At 49.6% G+C, this 22,078-nt stretch overlaps 1 protein-coding gene across 9 annotated transcripts in view; it reads right to left on the bottom strand.

The window, feature by feature from the left end:
• The window catches only part of PHACTR4 (phosphatase and actin regulator 4), an 80,811-nt gene that overhangs the window by 4,568 nt on the left and 54,165 nt on the right, over positions 1-22,078 (bottom strand). For 7 of the 9 annotated variants that reach the window (XM_054223887.1, XM_054223893.1, XM_054223888.1 and 4 more), the window contains 8 exons: positions 10,845-11,021; positions 10,315-10,395; positions 6,982-7,146; positions 6,492-6,851; positions 2,489-3,080; positions 1,561-1,775; positions 940-1,090; positions 269-324 (listed from right to left, as the gene is read on the bottom strand). In XM_054223887.1, coding sequence (XP_054079862.1) covers positions 269-324; positions 940-1,090; positions 1,561-1,775; positions 2,489-3,080; positions 6,492-6,851; positions 6,982-7,146; positions 10,315-10,395; positions 10,845-11,021 — 1,797 coding nt within the window. Of the gene's footprint in view, positions 1-268; positions 325-939; positions 1,091-1,560; positions 1,776-2,488; positions 3,081-6,491; positions 6,852-6,981; positions 7,147-10,314; positions 10,396-10,844; positions 11,022-19,513; positions 19,962-22,078 lie in introns of those variants that run through there. The other 2 variants (XM_054223886.1, XM_054223891.1) reach the window with 2 other exon arrangements.

Genomic DNA, 22,078 nt, shown 5'->3' with positions numbered 1-22,078 from the left:
TACTGATACCCTGAGGTGTCAGGCAGGGGATGGGTGGCCTTTCTAGAATAGGATGCTTTGAGCTGTATTGCTTGGTTTTATCCAGAGCTGGTTTCTGATGGTAACGAAGTACTGGGAAAAAATAATGGAACTGCTTCACTACCATGATACAACCAAAGCAGACTCCTCCCATCACTACATTTCAAGCAGATTCCAGGTACACCTGGACTAAGGTGTTAAAAGGCAAACTTATTTTATTACTTAGGACCACCAGAGAAGCACTACTCACGTTGAAGTATGTTCCTCTGCTCCAGTTCTTCTGCTGTCGGTCTCTGACTCAGTCGCCTGAAGAAAAGGCGTAACGTTTTATCAGCGGGGGACGAAGAATACGGCTGCCTGGTTTCAGTGCACTGGGAAGCCTCCTCAACACCCCTCACTCACCAGCGGAGACTGCTGCCCCTTTTTGCACTCTCCTCCGCTCAAACAGCTGGTCACCCACAGGCACAGGGTTGGAAAGCGCGACGGCCTCTCAAAAGCTCAGAGGCACCTTCGCAGGGAACTCCAGGAATGGCAGAGCCTGGACTATCAGCAGCCCCAGCTTAATCCACCCCCTAACGCATCAGCACCCAGGCTGCATCTGTCCACATCTTTATACACCGTCCATATTTTACAGTGGGAACATTCCAGTAATCCTTGAGATTTTCCCCTCCCAGTCCATTTAACATCTGGAAACAGGGGCCTGTCAGGGGATATTGCTCAACTCCAAGGAAGAACTTCCAACTTTTATAACCGAGGGGGAAAAGCAACACTTAGCCTCCTAGCCCCGATCCAGCAGCAGTGCCCAAGCACCCATTGCATTCCAGCACAGGCTGCTTAGATGAGGCAGCAGCTTTGTCCAATCCCACCCCTCACACGCCATGCCAAGGGCTCAAACGTAACACCCTCCTCCATTCCTCGTACCTGATCAGCGTCGTCCCAATCTGGTGCCGAATTTCGTTCCACTCCTCCTTGCTCTTCCGAGGGAAGACAATCTTCTCCTCCTGTGGCGTGGTTGCGTTCCCCAGCTTTATAGCTAGCGTGTCTTTCCTCTTCACTTTGTTAGCCAGCGTGCCTGCGGGGAGGAAGAGAAACGGGATGCGACTGAAGACGGCGGTGCCCTGAGCACAGCGATATCGGCCACGTGTCCCTGGCAGTTGTGCTCTCCCCTGGGGCTTGCTTTCCCAGCTCTGCACTACAGCTCCCTAGCTAGCCAGAGCCAGTCACGACGGCAACAGCCAGCATTTCTGCGTGATGCCCACATGCTCACCTAATGCTATCCCAACCTGAAGGGCTGGGACAGCACAAGCTATTGCAGGAGCCATCTGCAACTGGAGTGGATGCATCTCAGCAGGTGAGCATACAGGTTTGGCTGGAGAGCCTTTGAAAAAGCGAGGGAGAGGACATGTGGTACATCATGAAACCAAGAACCAGCTGCTTTGAAGCACTGTGTGAACTAGCTCTTTGATCCAGATCTCAATACAGCCAGGCACAAGTTCAGCAGAGAAAAAAAAAAAGCAGCCAGCTGCAATGTCAAAGCCTTACTGTTATGGCTTTCATCTTCTTCCTCATCCTCATCATCTTTGTACAGGATGGGTCCCTCCGAGTCAGAGTCGCTCATCCCTTCCTCTCCTTCCTGCTCCTCTGGCAGGACCTGGGGCACCAGTTTTGGGATGACTGTGACATCTCCAATATACACACGAGGGCCCGAATTCTGCTCTTCTTCCTGGTCATCTTCTTCCTCTTCCTCATCGTCTGGACTAACGAGAAGCACACTATTACATCTCTTAACACATGCCACAGTGTCCTGGGGAATACCCCTGAGACCAACACCGTATTATCTCTCCTCAGCTCATAGAATGCAAGTCTGTGGGGAGCCCAGGAAACAGAGATGCAAGAGCAGCTTCACGATCCTGCACCGTCCCCTCTCTCCAAAGCACAGGGGAGCTCTGGCAGAGGAAATGCCAGAGGCAGGTTCTTTGCAGAACCAAACAGCCCTCTCCCCCTCCCTAGTCTGGGATTTACAGGTTCAACTCTGTTATAATACAAGACAGTCCTTTTCCCACTTCTGGTTTGCAAAATGAAAGGCTAAGGAAGGCCACAAATGGATGAAATCCAGGACCTTGTTTTGTCTTGGTGCAATTAAAGACAGGCCTGGATTCCTGGCATCAGCCTGTGTTTGTAGTCTGGAACCCATTTCCCTTTGTGAGCAATAAAATCCCAGAACCAGGTTTAATTTCATGGGGAATCGTGCACTGGCCCCCTAAGAGGCTGAAACACAGATTCAGCCAACAGGCAAAGTGGTTTCTAGGCTGTTGCAAAAACCAGCAAAGAAGCCAGCCCTGCCCACAGCCCTCGTCACCATCACAGCTTTGTGGCCAGAAGCGGGGAATATGACACCCACATTTTAGAGCCCAGTGTGACCCACACCACTGTTAGGTGTTTACTACACAAATGCACAGGAGGTACTCACACTTTCAGCATCTCAATGGTGACAGGCAGGGACCTCGTCCTGCCCAGGGTGCCACTGTCTTCTCCAAAGCCATCATTCTCAAAGAGCAGTGAGTGAGCCCTGTGTGACCCCTCGGCAGGAGGGGTGGCAGGCAGAGGACTCGCCAGAGCCTGCTGAATACGGATGTGCAACGGGATTTGGGGCAGGCGAGGCAGCACGTGAGGTTCGACGAACCCTTGCTCTGCCATCCTCTTCGACGTTTCCAGGGACCTGAAGTCTTCAGGAGGAGGAAGAGGAGTCGTTGTTGTCTCTTTGGGTAGGTCCAGGGAGCGTGGAGGGTCCAAGACAGGGGTGGAGGCAGGCAAGGGCGTACGTGGAGGCTCCGGGGGTATGTGCGTGGGCAGCGGCGGTGAAGGCGAGGGTGGTGGGTAAGCAGAGGTCATGTGCATCGGTACTGGTGCAGGGCGGTTAGCTGTCACTGTCCTGTCATTCGGGGGCTTGGAAGTGGTAGCTACCTCTGATGTGTTGTTAGGCAGGATGCCTCTCTTCGGTGGGAGAGGAGGGGAAGGCTTGGACAAGCCTGTACCACTGTTCATTGCTTGAGAAAGTTCAGCTGAACATAAAAAAAAAACCACAAAACCACAACATCATAAAAGCCACTATATTTAACCGGGCATTTTCCAGATATCCTTCACCAGTGCGGAATAAGCACGGCAAAGCACTCAGAGCTTTGGACCAAGCGATCTCTGCTGCTTTTCTGCTAGAACGCGGTGCCAGAAATAACCAGGTTGCAAGCCTCTAGTTTGTCCTTCCGGCAGCAAAGGTAAAACTTGGGAGAGCAGCCATAAAGAAGCAGGCTGGGAGAGGTCCGTGCATCCTGCTGCTTTGGAGAGAGAGAAAGAGCAGCAGCCCTCAAGTGACGGCAGATGGAGCTCACCCCGACCAGCGCACTGCCTCAGCCAAGGAATGCAGGTATGTAGGGCACTTTATGGCTATATTTACAGCATCAGTTTGCAAAGGAATTTGAGACATCCAGGACACCTCAGACTCCAGTTGTGTTAACAACTCCCTTGCACATTAAAAAAACCTTTTGGGAAGTCGCTCTCGAAGGCAAAAGTCAGAAGTGCAAGCAGCAACGTGCTCTCTCCCTTTCCATTCACCTGCCAGACCCAGCCTAAGAACACCTTGCTGCCAGCAGCTCCTGCCTGTTTGAGGATAAGGTTCTGCTGTACTCCTTCTGCGCTCTGTTCCTCAAGCCCCATATAAACGTCTCTGCTACTATAAAATAACTAGAAAACTTCCAAAAATATTTAAGAGCCTTGAGTCTACACAGAGTTTGTCTGCTGTGCGGTGGAGGAGAGAGGGAGAAATAGAAAACATGTCGTATCACAGAAAATGCCTGTGGCAGGCAGGTCTCAGGTTCCTCAAACACCCTTTGGTTCCTAGGGAAGAAGTTGCACCAGTGAAGACTGCTCTCGCTTTAGCAGTTTGTAGCCTTTAACATTCATGTATCAATGGCTTGTAGGGCTTGGAAAGGTTTTGCCCACCTGCCTGAAGAGGATCAGGTTTCCTGTACGTTTCAGCTGGAGCGGGTGATGGTCACACAGCGGTGGCCCCAGGACGGGTCTGGGAGGAATCCGCAGTACCAAACACCACAAGAGGGTGCTGCAAGCGGGGAGTGTTTCACCGAGATAAAGCAGCATAACTGGAGAGAGGTGGGCACATTTTTGGGATGTTTAGCATTTTCAGACTTTCCCCTTGTAGATTAAGGGCCAGATTGTGCGAAACACCGAGTGCCCTCAGCTCCCATCAACTTCAGCCCAGAGGTATTCCAGTATCTCCTCAGCAGCGCCCAAAGCCTGGCAGGACCAGGCGCGAGTAAGGACAGGCAGATTTTGAAAGGGACCGAGTAGCTGGCAGAAGGGAGAGGAGACAGAGGAGGACTGGGCGCCGCTCAGAGCATCCTCCCGAGCCAGCCTGTCTCCCTTCAGTGCGATAAACGCAGGCACAGCCCCTTGTGACATGCCACTGCGGCCGGATCCGGTGCTCTAGCACAGGCTGCAGCAACTGTGGCTCCTGAAACCCAGCAGCGGCACCGAGCACCATTTGCACTGCTTGGTTTTGGTTTTTTTTTTCAAGCTGATGCCAATTAAATTCCCAGTCCCCAAAAGCAAGTGTTTCAATCTGATGCTGATTAAATTCCCACTCCCCAAAAGTAAGTGATTCCTGAGCCTTATTTTCAGCTACTGCATCAGACACCAGAACTGCTCAGAGAATGAACACAAGGGAACATCTTCACGACAGAACAAAGGGGCGATCTGCACATTGAGTCCTCCCTTGCCTTAGGTTATAATAGCAGCAGCAGCACAAGAACTAACACATGCCCGAGTCAGAGCATGCATCAAAGACCTGTGGAGAGCTCGCCAAGCCAATTCCGCTGCTGCTGTTGATCCACAGCAACAAAACAAGGCTGGCACAGCAACGCCTGCACGCGTGCTGCAGTTACAGCTCCGTTGTGCTGGATGCAGGGCACTGCAGAGCTGCAAAGCCTCTCTCTGCATCTGCATTCTCAACCAGGAGACAAAAGAGGGGCTGGCTGCTCTCCTCTCCTCCCCTCCACACCCCCGCAGCCGCAGGTGCGCCGAGCCCGGCCCCGTGGTGTCGCCCGACAGGCTGGGTCTCAACATAGATTTGATAGAGTGTTGTCTTCAGCCACATTTTTTGTTCCGCAAGTACCTCCTGCAATTAGCGCTGGGGCATTTCAAATACCATCTGTGATGTGTGCAAGCAGCTTAAGGAAAACAAGAAAGTATTTCATCGAGTGCTCAGGCATGGTCAGACTAATCAAGCTGGTCTGGCATACAGGAGTGTTTAATACCATATCAAGGTCGCTTGCAAAACCTGCTAGAGCAAGGAGAAGCCCCAAGCAGAACAAGAGATGCAGTTTGTACCGAAAGCAGCGGCCCAGGCTCCTTCAGATGGTAACCTGCACCCGATCTAAGCTCCTGCCACTGCCTCCCAAACCACACCTGGGTAACGCCTCCAGTTTCTGCGATAACAGCGCAGACCTGTCGGATTCATCTTCCCAGGAACCTCCCTCCTGATCTGTACTAGCCTCTGCTAATCCAGCGCAAAGATTAGCAGGTGGTCTGTGAAATATCAACAGCCCATCGACTGGATGGAAGTCATCTCATTTACTCCAGCAGTGTTGCATCTTTAAGACCTCTAAAGAGAGTAAGGACTCATTCAGCTTTAAGAAACGCTCCGCAGACCTTCTGCTTAAAAAAGTTACAGAGATAAAGACATTTAATTCCTTAAGTGGGAAGACTCAGCTCAAATTACAGTTGAGCTGATTTATCCATGGGACAAGACTTCAGGACAAGACTAATATGGCAATGCGCTGGCCACAGACCTTAGGGAAGGTGCCTAAGTATAACCAGAGAAGTCTGAATTACCCCTGCCAGCTGCTGGCGCCTCTGCCCAAAGTGGAAACCACATGGCCCAACAACGACAGCCATAACGGACCTTGTTTGGTGTGATGTGGATTTTTTGGTTTTGCTTTTTTCAAAGACCAGCTCAAAGTATCAATTCTCACTGACCATAGTCTTGCAAAGCAAAAAAAAAAAAAAAATCTCATACACCATCCACCAGCTGCCCACAGCTGAAACCCATCCCTCAGTGAATCATCAGCATTCAAAGGCGCTGCCTTATGGCTGACAGAGAAATGCCATCCCCTCTTCCTCGCGCCATCCCGCCTCCTGCCAAAAGCAGGCAGAGATTCCCTCCTGCAGGTAGCTGTTGGAAACACGCACGTCTGACAGATTGGATGGCTTACGGCAGAAGACTCCAGTAATTACACTGTTCTCAGCACACGTGTGCCCTGGCAGATCTTCTGAGTCCAAACTGGACTGTATTCAGGGAAGGTGGTCACACATTCATTATACAACATGTGCTACATCATACTAAAAGTTGTCCTTTATGAACGGTACCCAGGGTACAAAAACCAGCTTACGGAGGCACTTACCTATTACTGAGTTGCTATTTCTGTTGACAGGTTTGGGAGGAGGGACGGGCGGCTGTTTGGCAGGAGCTGTACTGGTTGTACTCGTGGGAGCAGTAGTGTTGGCACTGGCAAGAGCTGGGGGCAGAGTCCTGGGGGCTGGGGAAGGGGCAGCTGTGGAATTGACTGTCTTTGCCACAACAGGGGCTGTGGTGGAGGGTGCAGTTTTTGCAGCGCTGCTGACAGGCGTTGGATCCTTTGCCTGTGCTTCGTTTGCCTCCTGAGAAGTGGAGGGAGGTCTTTTTGGAGGAAGCAGAGGCTGTCTGGGAACATGTGGCTCCTGAGGTGGTTCCGGTTCAGGCCCAGAGTGGCTGCTGGATGAGCCTGAAAAGTGAGACACCTCAGTTTAAGAGACTGGGAGACCCAGAATGGGGTGGGAAGAATCAGAAGAGAATCCAAAACTGGTCCTGGGAGAACGTGAAGCAACCAATTTTGTACACATCTGGTTTCTTACCCTGCCTTTTCTTTGGTTCCTCAGCTGGAACAATCTTCCTAAGGCTGGATGGCTTTGTGGCCTCTTCCTCCTGGCTGGCCAGGTTACAAACCCCAGGACCACCGATCGGGACTGTGTGGCCATTCTTCAGTGCGGGCGGGTTGAGCTTGTCTGGTTCTTCAGCATCTGCAAGGGGACGGGAGGGGAAGGAAGCAAACAGAAAACACTCAGAAAGCAGGAGACGGAGGAGACACGGCTGAGCTGATCGAACTGCCATCGATCCGCATCAGCTTCTCTCTGGCTTCCGAAACAGCTGGTCTTCAGTCTACCTTCTGCACAGGAGAGCACAGCAACACCAGCTAGCTGAAGCTGAGAGCCCTTGATTTCATTAGCAACAAGCAAAACAGTACAGCCCCGTATCCCATCAAGTGTTTTTCTTCTTCAGCAGCCTCAATCTACCACCTTGTTTAGAAAGAATGCTACTGCGTTGAAAAGGAGTATGCCCAACGCTGTGCCACAGCCCAAGGAAGCTGCCATCGCAGTTAAAAGCCTCTAGCAGTTTCTGTATCTACCCACCATTACGGAGTATTCCCAAATTCTCTGCTGCGATACAAATTCCAACACTGGCCAAGTAATCTACTGGATGTGCACTATTAGGTTTTGGTAAAGTCTTAACATTAGTTTAAGCACCTCTATTTTCTTTCTGTTTCTACCCTGAATTTGGCACAAAAATCACTGCTCTAATCAAAACATCCCACAGCAAAGGTATATTTCCTCACTTCTTTACCTTTGTTTTAATCAGAGGTAGTGATACATCTCCAGAATCTGATGTAGCTCATCTTGACTATTTCTACTTTTACAGGTGGAGTTTCCCAAATGTTTGAAGATCTCTTTTTGGGAAAAACCACTATCCTCTTTTCAGCCCATGCTTTTGAGAGCACTTAAAGCCCTAGTCACAATGAGGAAATACTCAACCACTCTCTGCCTCTAATCGCCCCGACAGAACAAACTCTTCATAACACTATTCCCCAAATCAGAGTTAGCATCCACTCTAAAGGGGCCCATTTTGACTGCTTTCTGACTCAAGAAAACTTGAGTAGATACGTCCTCAATTTGATTAAAAAATCCTTAGCATTTCCAGGCTACCATCTCTCGAGCAGTTGCAGTGTATGGTAGCATGGGCCCCCCAGGCGTTAGACCCCACCATGCTCTGTCGCTCTGATTTTTGTTGATTTATTCTTTATTCCACTGCCGCCTTTACCTCTCTTCTCCCCACCCCCCGCCAAGGTACTACCCTCCCCTTCCCTAACCTGGTGTTATTCAGAAGCTGAAAGCAAAGACGCCAAGAAGCCAAAAGTTCCCCCTGCTTTCTTTTCTGGAAAAAAAAAAAAAAAATAAAAAAAAATAGCCTTGGTTCCTGAGAGGAGCTGGAAGACGGCGCTGCCTCACTTCACTTGCTTTGCCGCCCTTCCCCGCAACGCAGGAAGCGCAGACAGCAACAAGAGGGAGTTTCCTCCCCAGTCAGGGCTGAAACTCAAGAGATGAGCTGGGGCTTTTTGTGGCAGCAATCGCCTCTGTCTAGCTGGAGTTTTCAGCCAGGAGACAGGAACAGTACGATCTAGCTTTCCTGATCATTCAAACCTTGCGTGCCCTTCTCCGGCACACACAGAATGCTCCTGCCGGCCTCCTCACACCACATTACTCTCGACTTCAGTTCCAGTGACCTCATTCAAGGTCACAGTCCAACGCGATCGTCTTTCCTTACTGTGAGCCCAGCACAACCTGCTGACCACCAGCCCAGAGAGCAGCAAGGTCTCCTCTCCCGGCTGCGCCGGGTTTGAAAGCCCTTGCTATACCGCTGCCCCACCTCCTCACTCACTCCTCTCAAAGGGTTTCCAGCTTTTTTTTCCCCCCTTAAGAACTTGCCTAAGAAAATTAACTGACCTTGTAAGTTTTAAAATTGCAAGCAAATACAATAACCTACCACCACCGTCTTATGACTGCCCAAGTGTCTTAAACTCAGAGAAGGGATTAAGATAATGCGCTTTCTAATCTAACCCTCCTGACAATACTGACTGCTCCCTCGTACCTTGGGTTTGCACTTTGTCCAGATTATAGCCATCTTCTGTTTCTTAAGCCAGATCAGATGACTCAAAGCAGAAAATAATTCCATCCCTCCGCCACGCTCCTGTTACACCCTAGCAGTTTGGAAGATCTCTCCTCTGTCATCTCTGCTTGTAAGTTTGTTACCCAAAGCCTTTGATCTCTCTTCCACAGTTTCATCCTGTGAGCTCATGCACTTTTGTACCCCAGTGAACTCTTCCTCCAGCCCACCATTTACACCCTTGGGTAGCTGCAGATGGCTTTCATTACACTATAGCCGCGAACAACTGCGTTAAGACTTTTCCTCTCAGTTTTGGTTTCAGTGGTTTGGTCTGAAAACCACTTTTTCACCTCCACTTTTCCACCTCTACTTTTCCACTTTGCGTCTTTCTTAGAAGAACCCTGAGATTTGCATGAGGTGAAGGCTGTCTCTGCAGAACGCCTTTTGGGGTGCAATTTTAACATCGCTCTAAGCCAAAGACCAGGCTGCCACCCAGACGGGGTGGGCTGCTCTCCCACCACACGTTCCTGGCCCCTCCCCTTGTAGCCACATCACCCAACACGCAGCCAGGTGACTAGATGGTGAAGTGATCTGCCTGAAGAGCTATCTTCGCAGGATGGCCCCAACCCAGAGGCATCAGGGATGACAGAAGAGATAAGACAACTTTGACAGCAGGGCATGACTAACTATGACACCATACCATGAAGCATCTCGCCTATAACTTTTTGAGGAAATGCCCCTACCCAGGCAGCTCCAAAGTTAACAATCGGTTTCTTTTTCCAAGCCGAAGGCCTGCGAACCTCAGCTCCGAGGTCAGCGCCTCTCCCGCGATGGTGACAGCACGGTCTGGAGCTGGCAAGCGCAAGTGTGACAGAGGAGGTTATCAGGACAAGACAAGGTGGCCGGAGAGGGACACGTACAAGGAGGACAGGATAGGAAGTGACACACAGAACACCCCTTCCCTCCCCGCTGGCAGCAGACAGGAAGATGTCTAGGACAGGCATTGCTCCTTCTCAGCAACATCTTCCTAACTGAGCGGGCTGCCTTCCTTGCCAGGTGCAAAAGTCAGACGAGGGAGGCTATTGAAGAGGGCAAGACAAACAGACAGGAACTACTTTAGCAAAGAGCCATCAAATTTGTCTCCCAAAAAACCAAATGGTTGCAAGGGTGAGGTTTTGCCAGAGGAAGATCAGCTACACAGAACACAGACAGGAGGAGGAGGAGGAGGAGAAGTTCATTTGCAGACTCACCCTGCTCAGGGTCTTCCAACAGAACCCCTCTTTTTACCAGCTCCTCTCTTGGCTTTCGCATAGAAATCTTTCGTTCTAAAACTGATATTAAATTGAAAAAAAGCACTCAGAAAACAGGGTAAGCTAGAAGTTCAAGAAGATACTTTTTTTTTTTAAAGGGATCCTCTGGAGGAAATAAAAGGGCTTCAAATTTCACTGTTTTTGTGTGGATTAAGAGGAGGGAGGAGGGAACTGCACGTTCAGGCCTGTGCTTCACACTAGATTGGTGATCGTGGAGCAAACCCTCCCTCCCCACAGCTGCTTGGGGAGGTTCCTCGCAAGAAAGGAATTTGTTTGTCTGAAACTACTGCTCCATGGCAAGGTGTTTCTGGAGAGACTGCAGGTGCCGGCCCATCACCAAAGTCACATTTTGGTTCTTACACGTGTCAGCACTCAGGCTTGTGACAGCAAGCCCTTCTCACTAGCCAGGTGGCTAATGGCAGGTTTCTCAAGCAGAGGAAGGGACTCCCACCCAGCCCCGATTACTCTACCTTCCGAAGTCTCCTTAAATTTGTCACTGCTTTTCTTTTTCCTCCACTTCCAGGGTTTGAAGATCTTGCCAAAGCTTGAGAACTTGCTTTTCCTCTTTGTAGGAGGCGTGGTGTCACCCGCTTCCAAAACGTCTACCCCCATGCTGGCATCAGTTGGGGGGTGATCCACCTCTTCGGCTGTACGGAAAACAATAAAGAAGTCACCTTTGTGCTGCGGATAGCTGCTGCCATCTCCCCCCAGCCTGCCCCTTGTACACTGGGAAACGGTGGCGCACGTTCATGCAAAGAAGGTAGCAAGACTCCATGCCTTCACGTAACCCGTCAGCATTTCACGTTAGCTGGGGGAGAGACGAGAGTGGGGTTTCCAATGTTAACAGTGCAAAGGGTAACCGATAAGAGGCTTTCCCATGAAACGGGGATTAGTTTAAATTTGCAGTGTCGCGGCTTCGCCCGAGGAACACGAGTCACTTTGCTGCAGCTTCTCATCCTCAGTTGGAAGCAAGTGGTGCTAGACACAAGTAATTGCATGAACACAAATACCTTCCAGACTGCAGAGACGACTTCCATGACTGTCTACACACACTGAAACTACCAGCCCCATTACAACAGCTGCATGTGCTAGAACTTAGCCTCTCTGATTTTCCCCTCTATAAATAAGGCCGGCAAAGCTGGCCAAGAGCAACAACTACACAGGAAAGCAACACAATGCAAGCCCGCACTCCACCTACTGTACTCGATGTCTCTGGAGAACAACACAAGAAGGACACGGAGGCGGGAAGGGACAGGCAAAAAAAAACCCCCCAACTTGCTGCAACAAAAAAAAGCTCAAAAAGAAACAACTTGGGACGCAGAACCAGAGCATGAAACGCTAAGCTGGTGACTGTCAGTTCTGGCTTGCCTGGTGCGGCTGCTTTCTGGGTATTTGATGAAACATAAGGGAACACTTACAATCAGCAGAATCTAGCAATGCCTGCAAAAAAATAAAAATCAGAGCGCACACAACCTAAGTGAAGCCAGCTGGTGGCCTGCTTCGCGGTCTTAATTTACAGACCGAGAATCCCTTGGCTTCAGCACTGCAAAAGACAGGAGCACCCAAGCTGCGTCGCAGAACTCCGTGAAAACACGCAATGTCGAGAACAGAGCCTCGAGATTTCCTACAGCCCTACGACATGCTCCTGCCAAACACCGCATACCGCAGGCTGAGGTGCCGTGTTACAAATTGCACTTGCGCGTCTTATTTTTGAGCCTCCAAGTCAAATGTTATGGAGTTTGCAAGCCTTCTGGGATCGCAAAAGACCTTTTAGTCAACTTCAGACAAGTCTGTATGACGCGCCTGCAGAAAAGACAATACCCTGTAGGCCGCGCAGAAAGTTCAGCCAAAAATCCCGTCTCCTGAGGCAAAGAGATTGGGAAAGGAATTTTAGGGGAAAGCCATTTTGCACATAGGACAAAGAGCTAATAACGTATCTGCTGTATCCTACAAACATCCACCAAGGATACAGACCCAGATGTGGGAAAGTGGATTCCCGCTGACATGGGGAAGGGCAGATTCAGGACCGGGGGGGCGGGGAACAAAACATCACAACAAACCCAAACAGGAAAAAAAAATGAGTTGTTTGGTGGAGCTCTACCTGCAACCCTGTACTGGTTCCCAGCATGAGATTTCAGACCCCAGGAAGCGTCAAGCACGGGGAGCCCCAGCCCCAGGCTCCCAAGCAGCCGTCTGGGCTGGGGACAGGCCATCACTGCGCAACACCGCAGGACTGACAGACCCCAATCTTTCAGTCTGAGCACAAGTGAAATGGAAAATCACTGTATAATAGGGAAGAGAAGAGCAGAGGCCATGCTAGCAGCACAAGGGAAACCGGAGGGTATCTCAGCAGGAGGATCTAGATCACATATGAGAAGTGCCGTCTTTCACCAAATGACGGAGGACGAGGAAAACCAGCCCAGGACTCCGGTTTACCGAGAGGCTGGAGTGGCAAGAAAGGACCACTGTGCTAACCAGCAGGAAGAAAAAGGCTAATTGTGGCCATTTCAGACTTTACCTAAAAATGCATGACCCTTCCAGCTCTGTCCAGGTTTCTCTCCTCTCGCTCCAATTAGGAGAGTGACAAGCATTCCCCTGCCACAGTCGTCTCAGAGCAGCCAGGGACTCCAGATTTCAAACAATGGTGGCTGATGAGGTTTTTCTGTTTGGTTGGTTTTGGGTTTTTTTGGGTTTTTTTTGGTTTTTTTTGTTTTTTTTTTTTTTTTTTTTTTAAAATCAGCCACCTAACAGAAAGCTCACTCAGAACCAGAGAAAAGCTGATGCCAGCCAACATTTATTTGAAAAAGCAAGATCAATTCAGCATCTGAACTGCTTCTTAAAAAAAAAAAATCTGGCTTCATAACAGGAGAGAAATTGGGTGGAAAGTAACATACAAGATGTCAGCACCGATCTGTGATTTTCTGCGTCTCTATTCTGCGATTTTCTGCTGGGAGGGAGGGAGGGAGGAAGTGGGGACAAAAAAAGTGGCATTTCAAGCTCCCAGAAACCCAAGAGAAATTGTCTGGATGTTTAGAGGCACTTTCTTCAGAGACTAGAACATTAGCCCTGGAGTTGTACATGTAATTTTAAAAAGCAGTATTCACTTTGTTCAATAGAGCGTTCCCAAAGTTTACCAGGCAGGCAAGAGCGCTTGCCAGGCACAAGCTGTGGATTGAATTTGGATCCCAAATGCCAGGCAAAGGCATTTCCCTCACCTTCCCCAGGAGCAGGAACAGCGCTGAAGGCAGTCGTACCAAGCTCACTTCATACATACCCCTTCCCTGAATCGCTCCGAGGAATGTAACTTATGTGCTCTCTGCCACCCAAGGTGTCAGAGTGCTGCACTAAGCAAAATAAGTTATTAAAAGAAAACTCAACCATCAGGTCCGCGGATTAATGACCGGAGACCTCATCAAGCTGCGATGTCTCCATTTCCAATTAGAGGGAGAGTGACAAGCATTCCCCTGCCACAGTGGCCTCCGAGCAGCCAGGGAGGAAGAGTGGACATGAAAGGATGAGCCGAAACTGCAGGAGACACACGATACCCCCAACGCAGGAGCAGCTGAAAGCGGGAAGGGTGGGGGAGAGCCCACGTGCGAGTTTTACTCCAGGCGGATGAAGCTCTTTCAGCAGCTCCCGCAGTCCAGGTCTGCCTGTCAAATCAAATACCATCTCAGGGTGGAGTTTCACACCCGGTGCCTCACTGCCACTAATTGCAATCACGCAGGTTAACACAAAAGCTGGGTTTCACAATGACATTCAGCATCGATATTGAATAACTCGGTTCGTGCTTCCCTGCCGTGCCGCTCCATCCGCCATGCCACTGACTGCTTGTAGGCTCGTGCTGTGCATCAGGTCTCGTCCAACATGAACAAACTCGGTTTTCATGTTTTATAATCAGTTCCTTGTCTAAAAACAGCGATGGAAGAGGGGGAGACAGGCAAACCATGTATCCCTTCGTAGCATAAAAGCACAATCCAAATAATTTTCACCACCCTTTTTGCTCTGTGTAGAATAAAACTCAATACACGTTACTAAATGGTGAGAACATCCCAAGACAGGGTGATACCGATGCCATGAAAGCGATTTCTCCCCCTGATACAAAATGGGATTCGTTCTGTCCAGTTCTGCAGCGCAGGCTGCTCCCAGGAGGGCTTGCAGTGCCTGGATCCCTTCCACAGCACTCTTCCTTTTACCATCCCTAATTACCAGACGGACATAGACATTTAAAATAGCCTGTTGTGATGCAATTATGAATTGCATTTAGTGCTAATTAGTAGGTGGATCTGCAGCTGTAGGTGTGCTTTACTGATCTGTATTTTAAATAACCTCATTGTTCAGTGATTGTTCACATTAGATAGCGCTCACACTCCCTTGCAAAAGGGCCTTCCCTTCCATTCACAGCCCATTTCCAGCTCAAACTTCCATGAAATGGTGCAGCGAGGACATTTCTGGCCCAAGTTGCCTTCACTGCGAAGGGAGCAGCAAGGTGGATTCTCTGCGCCTCCTCTTGTTCCGCTCTACAAGGTACAGGAGGGTCCCAAAGCTGCTTCGCAAGGCAAGGCAGAAATCCCTCCTTACCCCAGTCATGCACGGGGAAACTGCTAAGGAACCACAGCACAGTGCCTGGGGAACGGAACGGGAAAAAAAAAAAAAAAGAAAAAAAAAAAAAAGAGGAACTGGACTTGAAGGGAAGGGTGAGAAGCATCAGGGAGCTGATGCCCTTGCCCGACCTGTCCCTTGCTTGGCACCAAGGCTACTTACCTGCACGGCAAGTCCGTGTCCAAGAGAACGGCCTCACCTCCACTGCGGTGCCAGGCTGGAAAACCCATTTCAAATCTATGAAAAAGGTTAAGCGAGGTCACACAGGCCTAGGTGAACCCAGCAGAGTCCTCATTAGAAGGTCAAGAGCTTACCAATAAAGCAGGTCTCTGTTGTGTCCCCATGCCAAAGCATGACCTTGTTTAACCTTTCTGCAAGAACTCCATGAATCACCCACTTCAGAGAAGTGACCCTGAAGCAGGGAGGGCGCCGCAGAGCCCACCCTGGCACCAGCACGCCATGCTTAATGCCACGACCTGCTCCAGAGCCCTGGCTGAGAACAACTCCAGAACAAAAGATCTACTCCAACCTCAGCACATCATCCTAGGCAAGCGTGGGTGCTTCTCCTGGAGATGTCCTGGAGCACCCGACCTCGGACAGACCCCCAGGACCCAGTGGGTCTGGGGAGGGAGCGATGCCCTGGCATCCCTACCAGAGCCTGCTGCCGTTTCAGCTCTTCTCTCTAAAACACTTAAGACACCCCAATCCTGTTCCATCAAAACAAGCAGGTGAATTTGAGCTGTTGAAACAGCAGATTTTGTGTTAACCCAAAATGTTTAGACTGAAATAGTCTAGGGAAATGTCACAAAATTGGCACAGCCTAGAGACACAAGGCGGCAGAAAGCTCCAGCAGTGCCAAGCAGCCAGGGATGCAGTTCTCCACCAGTACGCCTGGCCAGCTGGTCCTTCAAACCCTCCCCCTGCAGACAGCTACACACATTTACTCAACTCTTGCCGTTAAAATGCTGACAGAAAACGCTCTTCTCCCACCGCACCTTGTGTTAGGTGCAAACCATTGTGCAACAACACGGGTGGTGTTGAGCTGTAATGTTGGTTTTTTCCCCCCCAGAGAAGAGAAACCATTTCCAGTGGAAGAAGCCGGAGACTCGCAGTTGGTCTCCGAGCTCATCACGCAGTCGGCAAGTGGCTGCGGTGCTGCATGTGTCATCCGCTCCCAAAGCTTTTGTCAGGCTTGGGGCTGTCATTCCTATTAAAGACGCTAAAGCTTTCACTTCTACTGCTGCTCTCAATGGCTCAAACCCGCAGAGCCAGGATCCGCGGGGTCAATTAAAAATACCACACGTGTTCACATCATTGCCATCCACACGGGACACTCGCAAGAGCAAGCAGCCATTCTAGCTGACCTTTAGGAAATACCAACGTATAAATGTAATGCTTTAATGGTCACACCGTGGTCCCAGGGAGGAAAAGCCATCGTGTGAACACAGATAATTAACCCCCACCTTCAGAAATGAAGCCCCCAGAATACCCTTTTGTACAGCAATGCACCACCAGCCTTGAAAAAGGCACAGTAGAGACTTCAGGTACCAACATGAACAAACAAAAACGCATTTATTTCACAAAGGATCATCTCTCACAGGGAAGATCCCTGCAACAGAGCGCGGCACCTCTGACGCACAGGATTAAAAAACAAAAATTAAACCCAGGCTGCATCTAGTGTACATCATCACAGGATTAGTCCTGGTGAATTTTTAAACCGTTTTAACTCGGGCCCCACACCATCAAAAGCCAGCATGGCTATGGAGAAGTTTTGTTTTGTTTTGTTTTTAACTGGCACACCATTACATAAGCTAAAAAAATCACTTCAAGATTCAAGTTCAAGACCCTAACAAAGCAAGGCTGAAGGTTACAAAGAAATCAAAGAATTGCATCCCAGATGCTGACAATTCGTATTATATTGCTACATGCCTGGGAGGGAAACTACTGATTTCTCCAGTGTTCATGAAGAAAACGGCACAATCCTTTAAGGATGAAGGGTCAGGAGCCCCAGGACAGGACTGAAGACTGAAGTTGTTCAGAACAGACTGAGAACATGCGGCTTTTCTCCCCGAAATATCTCTGCAGGCATCCAAGAGCTGGTGGAGCAAACTAACTCCAGAAGAAGACGGGTCTCAGCACTGCCGGCACCACAACAGGCTCTTCGCCCCAGTCCTTTTCAGAAGTGTAAGATCTGTTAAATTTGATCTTCATTAAGAGACACCCTCCCAAAGGAATCAAGAAAGCCTCAGTATTTTGCTTTGACACAGGGCTCACACAGCATGTAAATCATGAGCTTGAGCCAGATTCTTTCCATCTGCAAACCCCACTTGACTCAGAACCTGATCCAGCTCTTATCGTAGTAGTTACTACAGATTTTCCACAAATCCCACGAGTTTCTGTTCCCGAGGAGCTCACCGGGCTTTTCTGTCTCACAGTCATAGCCCCAAGGCTCGCAGACAGACAGAACTGCAGCAGCGAGACTACACTCCAGCAAAACACAGCGTAAACGCTTAGCTGAGAGCTAAAAAGCACTCAGACAAATTAGGTGCTTCAATGCCACGGCAGCAACTCGGAACACTTCTGCTTAATCACCTTTATTTTCCTAAGTCACGCACACACCTGAAGTTCTGCTATCACAAAAGCCCCAGAAGGTGCATCAAGAAGCTTCTGCTGAGAACGTGGCTGCTCATTAGACACCCGACGTTTGGCAGCTTTGGCGTATTTTGCCGTACAGCCTGGACCTAAGGCTAGAGCAGGACCGACTGCCTCGCGACACCGAGCCTGTGCGGGATCCTCACCGGCTCACGCTGTGGGACCGCAACAAACCCTCCCGTTGCCAAAACACTGTTGATGCACAGGCCGGAGAATAATTCAGCTCCCTCCTCTTTGGCTTTGTTGTGCCGGGCAGAGCAGTTAAGAATCCAAAAAAGCTTTCAAGCAAACAGCTACAACTCAGGAAAAAAAAAAAAACAAACCGGCAAACAAAGAGTCTTTTGAGGGAAATGCTGTTAAGGTTGAAGTATCAAAAAAAAGCACTTTAGGTAAATGTTTCTAGCTTCCTATAACAGCTTTAAAAACTTCATGTGCATTTCCTGAATGGTCCAAGCAAGACGTGAATCCTGACCTTAAAGCAATAAAAGACTGTGGTCACAAAACAGCCTCAAACAGTCCCAGCCCTCAGTTTCCCTGTTTTTTGTACGTTTCTGATCACTATAATCTTCACTAGACTTTTATTTTCAACAGCATCCTGCCAAAGTTAATGCGAGAACCATCTCTTCAAGTCCACAGTTTGTTCAGTGGGAGCTACACAAGCTGTGCCATCAGAAGAGACTGCAGATAGCAAATGACCAGTTGAGGAAACACCGGGTCTCCTGGCCTCCGGTCTCCGGCAAAGGACAACGCCGTTACACCAAGTGAGCCCGCTCCCCTAAAAATTACCACCGTCTCCGGTGCTTGATGAAAGAAAGAGCCCAAGACTGAACAGGTCGGTTTCTAACAGCACATAAACCCAAGGAGATGCTGCTGTTAATCTCCACCGACGCTACGAAGACGACTGAAGTTTTACTTCTCCCTTCCACTCTCTCAATACCACTTATTTTTAGCGGCTCTCGAACAAGACAAGCTGGAGTGAACTGGGGGTGGGGAAGAGAGAATCACTGGTTTAATCCAAGCCCTAAAAATACTTGGTAGGTTCAAAGTTGTAAAAGCGAAAGAGAATGAAAAAAAATACTCTGTATCTCAGGGTGCTCTCTCCATGTGCAAATGTCAAGTGTTTCTCTAAAAATCAGATAATTCCACTTTACAGATGAGAGTAAGCAACTCAGCCCAGACAGCTGACAGCGAGTCGGGATGAGATAAAAGGGAAGAGCGAGATGTGTAAAGTCCCCTTCTTATAGTCAGGGCACGGCAGTCCCAGCGCTGGGAACAGCACCCAAGACAGACACCTGGAAACACCACTGAGCTACGCACCGCGCTCTGGAAGTGGTGCTACTTCCAAGACTTAAAGCAAGGTTGTGTTTACACAGCCTGCCAGTTACTCAGATACCTCGCAGAGTAGAGAGAGAAAACAAGCAGGAAGATATCTGCCAAGCCCTTTCTCCCCCCAAAACTACCACAGCTGCCCCAAAAAGCTGGGTGACATCCCGCACAAGGAGGTGATTTTGGGCAGCTTTGGTCCGGGCAGACTATCGGGGATGGCTCCTACCCCACTCCGGTGAATTTTACCGCTGTCCAAGCGCTTTGCAAAGCTTGCATCTCCTCAACCTGGCCATGCAAGACAGAGGCTATCCCTAAAAACTGCAGCTTGGAGAATGTCCAAAGATCAGCAGAACACGTTAACACTGTGAGTGCATGTGACATGAGTAAGAAAAAGGAAGGAAATGGAGTTATTTCTCTGGTTTCTCTTCCCAGCTCCCAAGCCGGGCGCAGGTTACACAAGCCCCGCATTCCACTCCTCCCGACTCCTCCGTTTCACCTGCAATCCTGCCCCGCCGCAGCCCCAAAGTTTCCTCCGTCTCCCTTGCCCTCCATTACTCACCAAAAGCAGCTGGATTTACCGGTCTCGAGAAGTGCGGCTGCCCCATTAGATTCTTTTCTAAGCAGCTCCCCAGGAGCAGGCGGGAGGGGGAGAGAGGGGAAAAAAAAAAAGTCTACCCTGAGAGAGCACTTTAGTCCTTTAAAATGATAAATCCACGCTTCGGACTGGGAAAGAGCCCGGCGAGCGAGGCGGCTGCCAACTCTCAGGCAACGGCATGAGTGTCCGACGGTCCAGCGCAGGTCCTGTGCTCCCCGTACCCCATGGTCGGGCACTTGATTCTCATAAATAGGCGTCCGTGCCAGCTCCCTTCACGCAGGAATGCCTGTCATTCCAGAGCGGAGCTGGCTAGGGCCGAAGCTCAGGAAGGGGAGGAGACAGCCAGCCACGCTCCAGCCACTTAGCTGCATAATCCAAATCATCAACACGCCTCGCTCCTTCCCCGCATCAAGTTTAGGGAGAAGAGAGACAAGCTGGGAGCGAGGAGAGGGGGAAAGCGGGGTGTTTTGCTCAAGGAAGGGCTTGGAGAAAGCACGCACGCCAACGCACGGAGGGGTTTCACCTCCCAAATGGGATCAAGGAGGTAAGAGCGTACCCGAGCCTGTAAAATACAGACCGAGGTGGCCGTCAATGAGAAAGCGCGGTACTCTAACTGTTGTAGCAGCTGCGCTATCCTCAGAGTAAAGGGAATTTCAAAAAGAGTGCCTGAACTGATCTGCATCTAGCCAGATGTCTAAGAAAAAATACAATTTCACAGCAAATCCTCTCTCCACTAAAGTTACCAGGAAGAAGGTAGGAGCAGGGAGCGTGTCTTCTCATTCAATTTAAACATAAGAAGGAAAATAAGAGTTCGTTTTTCATTTGTATATCACAACTTGACGGTTAAGGTAACAAATATCCCCCTCAACGTTTGCATCACAATAAGAAAGATCTCCAGAGTTTAAATATGTCCACTTGGATTCTTTAATTCTTCATGAAAATTTGTGTTAGGAGTTCAGTGAATGTACATATAATTTCCAACCCCTGTACACCACACCACAGAGGAGTGGGGGGAAAAAAAGCCTTTAAACATCCAGAAGCTTAATCTCAACTCAGGGGAAAAGGAAAAACCATTTTCAAAAACATACAGGAATTTGCTGCAGCATCACACCAGTGACTAACCAGGAACTCGAACCCGTCTGACACATCCAGGTTTGTTCTCTCCGCTGTAGGAAAAAGGAGTTTTAAACACACCAAGATTTGCTGCAGCCCTCGAGGTCCCTGCCCTTGTCAGGCCAAGCAGCCGCAGTACTTTAAAAAAAAAAAATTGCTGAATGTTACTCAGGCAGCCAGGAAGAGTTCAGGACGAGCTCGCTACTGCAGCAGTCCCAGTAGTAAAAATCTGCTATTCTGGGAAACAACAAAATCCAAGATTGTCAATTTGGGCTGGTGCAGCTGGGAGCAATCAATGCTGCGCGTTAGTCAGAACAGACACCCGAAGCGACCGCCCGCTTCCCAGCCACGGAGATCGCCGCTCACAACCGCACGTCGCAGTGGGAGGCAGTTTTGCAGCCAACAGACCCTAGAAAAGGGAAGGGGTGGTTTTGAGATCTAGTAAAACTCCACCTAAGCCACAAACACACCTGGAAGACGCTGATGCTCTTGGTTCTTCCACTAACGTGCTAGACATGCCATCCAGACACCTTGGAAAATCCACTCCTCCTTTCTGAAGCACAGCTATAAAAACACAGGAGGAAGCGGGACGCCTCTGCACCTTCCGCCCCTACCAGCACCCGCTCATCCTTAACCCCCCAGGTCCTCGGCACACCTAACTTGTCCTTCACCTGCCGGCTGAGCACATGACCGCTATCCCCATGGACAGCACGAGCAGGTGGAGGAGCAAGGGATCAGCAGACCCACGGGGGCGGAGGAGCAAATAGCACTCTCCTCCCTCGCGCGGAACATATGGACGTTCCCGAAAGCATTGCTCTTCTCCACCTCCCACCACCAGACATCTCCGTGCCCGTTTCTGTCTGGTCAGCCAGAGCAGTCAGTCTTCCGAGTACTTTTGATTTTCATTGTGGGCAATTACCATCCTGATTCACAGGCATGCTCCACCTCATTGAAGACTCTCTGCTTTGAAACAAAGAAAAAGCCATTTTCAAGCCATTTAAATACGCTGCCATCTGGCAGGGACCCACAAAGTTTGGAGATAGAGGCTGGAAGACTCCTCCAAGTCTGTAAATCAGCTGTCCAGCTTGGACCGAGGTCTGGAAAAAATATCCCTGCATCTGGGAATGCTACAGAATGCTAAACACTGTATCTAGACTTGCCTGACTTCCAAGGAGATTAAAGCCATTGCATTTTATATTGCATTTGCTGTGAATTAAGAGTGCACAAAGCTCTGCTGCAGAACAGATGACGCAGGGGAGGTTGTTAAAGAACAGCAGCACAATCATGTGCCTGACCCTTTATTTCTGCATTAGTAAAACATGCAACATTAGCTTAAATTTCAATGAAAGAGATTTAAACTAGTACATCTAAATTCACAGCAGCTGCAGTCCAAGCACACGCATGACAGTTACGTGG

This window comes from Rissa tridactyla, chromosome 18 (assembly GCF_028500815.1).
Source record: "Rissa tridactyla isolate bRisTri1 chromosome 18, bRisTri1.patW.cur.20221130, whole genome shotgun sequence".
In the NCBI taxonomy this organism is placed as follows: Eukaryota; Metazoa; Chordata; class Aves; order Charadriiformes; family Laridae; genus Rissa; species Rissa tridactyla.
Note: the sequence above shows the minus strand (reverse complement) of the source record. Positions and strands in the feature narration are given on the sequence as shown.